General features: G+C 42.2%; 1 protein-coding gene across 1 annotated transcript in view; it reads left to right on the top strand.

Annotated features, from left to right (window-relative positions):
• Positions 1–704: 704 nt before the first annotated feature.
• Positions 705–9,653, top strand: part of LOC147110375 (importin subunit alpha-5-like) — a 30,244-nt gene continuing 21,295 nt past the window's right edge. The window contains exons 1-7 of the mRNA XM_086000323.1: positions 705–808; positions 5,464–5,541; positions 5,634–5,711; positions 6,782–6,916; positions 7,507–7,592; positions 8,468–8,736; positions 8,837–8,919. Coding sequence (XP_085856449.1) covers positions 5,473–5,541; positions 5,634–5,711; positions 6,782–6,916; positions 7,507–7,592; positions 8,468–8,736; positions 8,837–8,919 — 720 coding nt within the window. The 5' untranslated portion in view covers positions 705–808; positions 5,464–5,472. The remainder of the gene's footprint in view (positions 809–5,463; positions 5,542–5,633; positions 5,712–6,781; positions 6,917–7,506; positions 7,593–8,467; positions 8,737–8,836; positions 8,920–9,653) is intronic.

Below are 9,653 nucleotides of genomic sequence, written 5' to 3'. Positions count from 1 at the left end.
GTTCTTTTTAATTACTATGTTTCTTCTAATACAGAATGAGGCTTCGTGTAAAATAAAAGTATCAGTTACTGATATTGTGAAACTTACATAGGATGACATAGGATATACGGCACAGAAATAGGCCATTCGGCCCAACCAGTTCGGCTATGCTGCACTCGAGCCTCCTCCCGTCTTTCCTCATCTAAATCTATCAGCATAACCCTCTATTCCCTTCCCCCTCATATGCTTGTCCAGCCTCCCCTTAAATGTATCTATACTATTTGCTTCAACCACTCCCTGTGGCAGCGAGTTCCACATTCTCACCACTCTCTGGGTAAAGAAGTTTCTTTAACTTCCACAGGCTGGTACTGGAGCTTCTTTCCCCAGAGAGTGGTGAGAATGTGGAACTCGCTGCCACAGGGAGTGGTTGAAGCAAATAGTATAGATACATTTAAGGGGAGGCTGAACAAACATATGAGGGAGAAGGGAACTTAACAGTATTAAACTCCCAGCATAGTCGTTTAAGAGATTAGGTCAATTTATTATTATATAATGAGAAATATATATTTATAGACAGCAATGCTAAAATTTCCACAAGCTCTACTTTTTCACTGCAGCCATTCAGGCAGGTCCGTCCCAGGCCGCCGCGAATGGTCACATTCCGCGCGTTCTGGGCGGTGCTTGTTAGGGACTGTCCAATCAGCGTAGAGTGGAACGTGACATTGCTGGCAACATTTGGCTGGCCCGGGAAATTTAAACCGGAGGGAAAGTTAGGCTAATCTTACACTGTGAGTGCTGGTGTTGGAGGTTGGTGAGTGAATGGCTTTTGGTAGGTTTTCATTTGCAGCAGGTCATTCTTGATATGGCGGCATTGTGTTATTTGTTGCATTGAAGTAAATTCCTATAGTTGTAGATATCGAGTGTAAAATGCCTAGAAGCGTGACTTATTTAAAATGTATCGGTTTACTTGTATTTATAACCCGAAAGTTCACAGTGAATGTTCCATGCACTTCTCTTCTGACAAAGTAACGAGGTCCTTTTTGACCAGTTCTGACGAAATGTCATCGTCCTGAAACGTTAATTCTGTTTCTCTCTCCAGATGCTGTTTGACCTGCTGAGTATTTCCCGAATTTTGTTGTTGGTTTTTATTAACTAGCTCCTTTTTATTGCGTTGGTTTACGGAAGGAAAAACCGACTATTAAGTATTCATAATATTCAAAGAAGGAGGGGTTATACTTGAAACGTTAACTTGCCTGTTTTTTGTATGGTTGATGGACTTGCGGAGTGCTTCTAGTAATTTCAGTTCTTGTAAAGGATGGTGTATGATTCAAGGTTTGTTTATATTGGGTGATTAGACTATCTGTACATAACTTCTCGAGTGCCAATGATTTTTGATTACCCTATCTTCCTTTAGTAAAGGTGGCTTGTGTCAGGTTATGGGTGCTAGCTGCTTTTTGTGTTTATCAAAATGAAGGGTGCTGGAGAATGATGCTCTTTCCTTTTTAGGCACTTTCTCTCCACTCTGGCCCAACCTCCGAGGCACCAACTGAAACAGCTTAAAACTGGAGTTGGCCCCTTTGTAGATTTAAGCCCTATTTACACTAGCTTTGGTGTACTCTTTTTTGGTATAGACCATAAGCAAATGGATTGTAATTAACAAAAAACCTTAAATGAAACTAGTTTGGTTACTGGGGTGATGATGCACTTCCCTCTGGCCATGGAAGGCCTCGAGCGTGCCCTGCCATTGCTGTGAAGTGAAATTTATTTACATAGTAACAGATAGGAGTAGGCCATACGGCCCCTCGAGCCTGCTCCGCCATTCAATGAGATCATGGCTGATCATCCAAATTCAGTACCCTATCCCTGCTTTCTCCCTATAATCCCTTGATCCCTTTTAGCCTTAAATATATCTAACTCCTTTTTGAATATATTTAATGAATTAGCCTCAACTGCCTTGTGTGGTAGAGAATTCCACAGGTTCATCACTCTCTGGGTGAAGAAATTCCTCCTCATCTCAGTCCTAAATGGCTTACCCCTTATCCTTAGACTGTGACCCCTGGTTCTGGACTCCCCTGCCATTGGGAACATCCTTCATCTAGTACAAGGGTACGAAACAGCATGGAAACGCTGATGGGCTGTCGCGCCTACCATTGCCTACGGTAGAGGAAGCACCTGCAGTGGACCCTGTTGAGATATTCCATGTGACCATAGTCGAATGTCTACCTGTTAGAATTTTATAAATTTCAATGAGATTCCCTCATTCGTCTAAACTCTAGCAAATATAAGCCTAATTGACCCAATCTCTCCATGCATCATTCTTGCCATCCCAGGTACCAGTCTGGTGAATCTTTGCTGCACTCTCTCTCCATGGCAAGAACATCCTTCCTCAGATCAGGTGACCAAAACTGCACGCAACACTCAAGGTGTGGTCTCACCAAGGCCCTGACAAACTGCAGCAAGACATCCTTGCTCCTGTACTCGAATCTTCTTGCTATGAAGGCCAACATACCATTTGCTGCCTTAACTGCCTGCTGCACCTGCATGCTTACCTTCAGCGACTGGTGCACAAGGACACCCAGGTCTTGTTGCGCTTCCCCTTTTCCCAATCTATTGCCGTTCAGATAATCTGTCTTCCTGTTTTTGCCACTGAAGTGGATAACCTCTCATTTATCCACATTATACTGCATCTGCCCAGTCACCCAACCTGTCCAAATCATACTGGAGTTTCTCTGCATCCTCCTCACAGCGCACATGCCCACCCAGCTTTGTGTCGTCTGCAAACTTGGAGATATTACATCTAGTTGCCTCATCTCAATCATTAATATATATTGTGAATAGCTGGGGTCCTAGCACCGATCCCTGCGGTACCCCGCGAGTCACTGCCTGCCACTCAGGAAAAAGACCCTGTTTATTCCAACTCTTTGCTTTCTGTCTGCCAACCAGTTCTCTATCCAAGTCAGTACCTTACCCCCAATCCCATGTGCTTTAACTTTGCATGCCAATCTCTTATGCAGGACCTTTATCGAAAGCCTTCTGAAAGTCCAAATACACCACATCCACTGGTTCTCCCTTATCTATTCTACCAGTCACATTCTCAAAATTCCAGTAGATTAGTCAAGCATGATTTACCTTTTGTAAATCCATGTTGACTTTGTCCGATCCTGTCACTGTTTTCCAAGTGCTCTGCTATTGCATCTTTTATAATGGACTCTAGCATTTTCCCCACTACCAATGTCAAGCTTACCAGTCTATAATTCTCTGTTTTCACTCTACCACCTTTTTAAAATTTTCCAGAACATCATTATAATTGTAGCCTTACACTACACAATTGAGTGATCTAATCACTAGTGACGTTGGCTTTTAAGGATTTACTTCCTGACCGTATAAAGGACCTGATTTGAAATGAGATGTGTAAGTAGTGAGAATTACGCTGAAGGACATTGATCTAATTAAATAGGTAAAAGAATGGCAGATGGCTTTTGGTGTAGATAAGTCTAAGCTAATGAACCTTGCCAAGTACAGACTTGGGCATGGTTACTGACTCACCATGGCAAGTCAATGATACTATGAAGTATTTGAATGCACCATAAGGGCATTAGACTAAGTGAAACATTATGTATAACTGACTTCGAAACATAGAAAAATAAGAGCAGGAGTAGGCCATTCGGCCCTTCGAGCCTGCTCTGCCATTCAATATGATCATGGCTGATTTAGCAGCTGAGGGAGAAGTAGTTCATGTATCCTTCTGTAATATTTTATATAGGCTTAACGTTTACTTGTTTGGAGATGTCTGTTGAATCCTATTGCTGAGAACTTTGATTGCTGAAAGCTGATGTACAGTAGGAGTGTTGGAAGCATGATTTCCAGTGACTGTAGCTTTTCTGTATGCTGGTTGATTGTGTACTTGTACTGGCTCTCCCTTCCTATGTTCTCTAACTGTTTATCAGCAGAAATTTCTGTTTTGCAAAACAAAAAAATAACTCTTGCAAGTAGGAAGCTGACTTTTTTTAATTCCAGAGCATATTAGCCCTTATTGCCATGGCAGTCCTGGAAGCTGATGATGTTGCTTGATTCCCAGCCCTCAATACCAAGTTCTGCAAAGGAAAAGTCTCTCTCAATTGCAGCAAAAAAACTGCAGATTCTGGAACAAAAACAGAAGATGCTGGAAATGCTCAGCAGGTCATCTGTAGAGGGGAAGAAATGCTTCAGTTATAACCCTTCAGAACTAAAAATGAAATTGTTTCACAGTAGTAGGTAGATCCTATTAATCGGGAGCAGAAAACCCACTTGATACAAACTAGCCGCTGAGCTCAGCAAACCACCTACTGCCCATGAAGGGCACTGACCCAACAACCAAACCCATGGCCAAATTACCTAACTTGGCACCCTGACTTGTAGTGCTCCCCACGTAAGCAGTCTGGCATTGCAATACATAGACCCCCATTTCTCCCCCCCCCTGCCCATGACCGTGACTTCATAAGCTGTGTATGAATGTGCAATCTCAAATGTGATTGTATATCTCAAATTTCTGACGGTAGCCTTACTCGTACAACGATTTTATAAAATGTGAAGAAATGTAACGTCAAATGTAAATCCTGAATTGTAGGGGTGGGGGGAAATGTGCCAATGTGGCTAAATCCAGATAATTCAAATTTAATTTTTGTGCTTAATCAGAATTTATAAATGTAGATATATTAAATCTACACTTGGGCCATGAGGTAAAACATGGCTGCATTATTAAAAATGGACCTGTAAAATGGGGGTGTTTTGCATGCCAAGAAATCTTTTGTATCTCAATTGGATATTATTCTACCTTCTAACAAATGTGCAGTTCAATTTCTTCATTTCCCACAATTAAAAGTACTAAAGGAAGGAGGAAGCAATAAATGAGTAATATGCTAAAGAATAGAACATATTGGGGCTTATTACTTCATATTGGGTGGTGAGAAAGTTCATGTTGCAATAGCTTGCCTTTCCTGGGTTGTGATTCCTTAGCTCAATTCTCATTTCACTTTGCATTAATGGCTCAGTGCATTGCTATTAATGCAATCTGCTGCTCCTTCAAAAGATGTTGCTTGGCTAAGTGTTTACTGCTTGTTTAAAATACCAGTACTACAACAACTTGTATTTATATAGTGCCTTTAACATAGTAAAATGTCCCAATGTGTTTATAGGAGTATTAGACAAAAATTTGACAGAGCCACAAGGAGAAATTAAGACAAGTGACCAAAAGCTTGGTCAGAGGTGGGTTTTAAGGAGCATCGAAAAGGAGGAAAGAAGTGGAGAGGTTTAGGCAGGGAATTCCAGAGCTTGGGGCCTGTGCAACAGGAGGCACGGCTGCCAGTGGTTGAGCGATTTTTATAACCCGGATGCTCTACAGGAGCACAGATATCTTGGGGTGGGGGTCGTGTTAAAGTTGCCAACAGAACCACAAGTTTGCTGTACATAATTGATCTTCAATTATACAATTTTTTTAAAATTCAGGCAGTCAAGATGCTAAACCCTTGTGAAACTGAGCAGGAGAGGATGAAAACATTCAAGAATAAAGGCAAAAATGCAGAGGTACTTGGGCTGGTTCTTGCATAGTATAACTGTTGATGGAACAGAAGTTTGCTGTAAGTAATTGATTTCAAATTATGCTTTTCTTAATTCAGGCAGTCAAGATGCTAAACCCTTGTGAAACTGAGCAGGAGAGGATGAAAACTTTCAAGTATAAAGGCAAAAATGCAGAGGTACTTGGGTTGGATGGTTGAACAATGATTTTGAATTTCCTACTCTTCTTTTGGATTTTAGTTATCTTCAAATTAGACCTGGAAGTAGGAAGACTCTCCAATATAATAAGTAACTGGCTGGATATGCCACCCAGGTGTGGTTTTGTCCAGTTGGCAAACTCAATAGGGTGCAGCAGGAAAGTCTACCTTAAAGGTGTGCACTCTGCATTTCCCTTCAGACTGTCTGTTCACTCATGAACAAGGCCATTGCCATCTATGACCTTATTGTGGATGATTGTATTGACTTTAACCTTGCCTTGGGTGGCAACACCGTCCCCTTACTGAAGCTCTGTCTGGCTATGCTTTGCACCACCTGCCCTGCCCAAACCACCATGGTGGCAGTACAGCACTTATCGAGTCACAATTTGGCTTTTTTTCACCTCCTCCCTCTGGCACCTTTTTGTCTCTTTGAGCACCTCACCCTGTTCCATCTCGTTTTGTTTATTAAAACCTTGTTGTCCACTATGACCTTAAGACCCACCTTGTGCATTAAGCAGTGTCTCATCATCTGATTTCAATCTCCATCTTGGTTCCCCTTTCCTGCCACCCCACCCCTGTCCCCTGAACCTTTCCCTCCACAGAAATTGCATCCCTATCCTTGTCCTCTGACCACTTCCCTCACCACCTGCACTTTTTTTTAAATTTCCTCCCTATACAGACTTTAAAGAATAATCATGCATGATATCTGATTTGATTCTATAAGTATGTCAATGCTCTGTTTTTCAGAGGTATATTAGTACCTCATTCAGTAGTTGTATAAACTCTGGAGTTGCTACTAACCTCTTGCCCTCTCTTGCATTTGACTGACAGTAATGGTGAGTCTTGACTTGGGGCGTCTGCTCTTGACCAACAGAATGTTAAAATGATTGTTCCTGGCAGTGTTCAGTGCATGGAATTACAGAAGTGATCAGCAAAATGTTCCAGTTGCTTGAAATGGGGTTTTAAAATGTAGAAATAATTTTTTGTAATTCCTCTTTTTTTTTTATAATTACTGTTCTCCAATCTTGATGCTTGGTTTTTGCTTCAACCAGGAACTGAGGAGACGGCGAGCTGAATTTTGTATTGAATTGCGAAAAGCCAAAAGGGATGAACAGATCCTGAAGAGACGAAATATAAGCATGTTCCCAGATGGTGACCTTTCTTCACATAAACCTGCTGGGGTTATTGTATGTATGACATTCACATTGACAAACTTTCTCTGGCAACAATATACCAGTTGAAACTATTATCTTGCTATCATTTTTTTGTCTAGATTTTCTTTTGGTAAGATCTTGTCTTAATTTTGCAACATTTAAGGTGACCTGGCAGGGTGTCCTATTATATCCTTTGCCAATTCTGATTCTTCAATCTCTTCCCAGGTAGTGGGTGTGGCCTTGCTCAGCACCATGGGCTAGCCAGGCTGAGACAAAACTGTGGCATGTGCTTCAACTTGACATTCTATGATGTGGTGCTCTGGTATAGATACAATGAGCTGTTGGCCCACCTTTTTAGATACAAGTTTATGATCTGCCACATGGGTTAACAACATACACTGGTGGATTGGTTTTCCTATTTGTAAGGTACCAGGTCATGTGAACATAGGTGATTGGTACCATTTTTGGATGTTGATTAGCACATCTAATCTTAAAATTGAGCCATTTCTTACCAATTGAGAAGGATTCCAAGTACCAAATGACAGTTACCTTTCAATGTCAAAAATTGCTTTGTAATTTTATCCTTTGGTTAAACCTTAAGGCTGCTATTTCCCTCCCTTCAGGACCGTGAGATGACCATAGAAGAGATTGTGATGGGAATGAACAGCCATGACCCACCACTGCAGCTGCAAGCTACATATGGAGCTAGGTATAAATTTTGCTGCTTCATCAGAAAAGTGCTCTCACTTTCTCGGCTAGAAGATTAGAGGGAAAACATTGTGCAATGTTCAAATCAAACCAGTCAATCGACACAATGCATACAAATCCTATTTCCATTGCAACTCTAGGTCTGTAAAGTACATGTTTGAATTTCAGATCACCAGTAAAAATGACTGTGTACTATCTTGGACTAATACCTACAGTGACGAAGGTACTTGCAGCTTTAGTGTTAATACTTGACTAGGTGTGTTAGGGTTGCTGACTGTGGTGCTCCTCTGTCCTTTCTCTCTCCACTCCCCCTCCTCTCCCCCCCCCCCCCCCCCCCCCCCCAACCACCACCACCACCACCACCCCACCAACACTGCACTGCAAAGGCTTTAAAGTTTCATGGTTTAAAAAAAAAAAAAAAAAATCAATCTATACAGCTGCACTTAAACTGAAAGCAAATCAAGCCTCCAGATTCTTGGGGGAGAAACAGAATAAGCATTCAGCTGTTTTTGTGTTGTACTCTGATGTATGATAGAAGTCTCTTCTATTGTGCCTGGACATCAATCTCTGCATCTTTTGCATACCATGTGACCTTTTCCACTTCTCATTGACCATTCTGTAGACTTGGTGAGACTTCTCAATTGGCATTTTATGCTATTGACCGACTCACTAGCAACTGTCCAAGCACATTTCACACAACCATTGCATCCAACACAGGTTTTGGTCACATTAGTCTCCCCAGCATTCAAACCCAAGTGTTGAAGAAATTCTATTGCCTAATCCAGTCTTGGCAATTTCCCTTTTGGATGTGAGGCATGACAAATAGAGGAAAACACACACAATTGATTTTTGTATCTTTTTTCCCCCTCTCGATAGGAAAGCTCTGTCACGGGCATGGCGACCTCCACTGGATGAGCTTATTGAAGCGGGTCTAATGAACAAGTTTGTGGAGTTCCTTGGTCGCAATGATGACTCTGCACTTCAGTTTGAGGCTGCCTGGGCACTGACTAACATTGCATCTGGCACGTCGACCCAGACCAGGGCTGTGGTGGAAGGAGGTGCTATTCCAGCATTTGTGGATCTCCTGTCCTCTCCACACATGCACATCAGTGAGCAAGCTGTGTGGGCCTTGGGTAACATTGCAGGTATGTGATGGTTTATTTTGTGGTGTGTTTGTGTAAGATTTAACAAGACTCTACTAAACCAGAAATGGAACTAGTAACTAATTTTAAAAATCTCTTGCAGGTGATGGCCCTCTCTTTCGTGATGCAGTAATTCAATGCTCTGCTGTCCCCCCACTTCTGGGATTGGTACAACCTGGCATTGCTGTAAGTTCAGAGGGTAGCTAGTAGTCTGATGGGATTAGCCTCAATTTGTGCTGCTGTTCAGAATGATGTGCTTTAACAAGCTGAATTAAGGTGTTTCAAATTACTATTTGAATTAACTGAATAAGAATAACTAGTAAGAGTTTTATTCATAAGGTCTGCTCCTGTGCCTTTCTCGGCTTCTCTCCTCTCCCCTGCTGCTTCAACTGGCCTGGACCACAAATCCAAAGGCCTCATTGGGCTTACAAATGGCTGGGGGGCAGGGGGAGAAATCATCAGATTGTCATTCCAACAGTATTCACAGGAGTCAGAAGGTTGTACAGGAAACTCTATTATCCAGGACCAGCATGGTGCCGGTTTATCAAAGTCCGGATTAGAGAGAAGTATAGTTTAAAAAGTACGAGAGCGCCGTACACAGCAACAAATCCAGGCTTCCCTGTTGCTTAGCAACATGTGCAGGAACTCTGGCCACAGACCAAGCGTCCCTGTTGCTTAGCAACAAGTGCACAAACCCCAGTTACACAGCCACAGATCCAGGAACTGCCACTAATATGAAGTAAAACTTAACTGGCAAAATTCAGGAGTAGGTTCAGGTAACAGATTTCTGGTTATTTAGGTGCCGGTTGAGTTTCCTGTAGGTTCAAACCCTGCTCCAGGGCCGCAGCACCTGGCACACCTCAGTGCAGCATTGAGTGAGTGCTACATTGTCATCGGTGCCATCTTTTGATGATGCATTA

This window comes from Somniosus microcephalus, chromosome 11 (assembly GCF_052327205.1).
Source record: "Somniosus microcephalus isolate GS21.2 chromosome 11, FLI_Smic_1.0, whole genome shotgun sequence".
In the NCBI taxonomy this organism is placed as follows: domain Eukaryota; kingdom Metazoa; phylum Chordata; class Chondrichthyes; order Squaliformes; family Somniosidae; genus Somniosus; species Somniosus microcephalus.
This window is presented reverse-complemented; position numbering and strand designations above follow the sequence as displayed.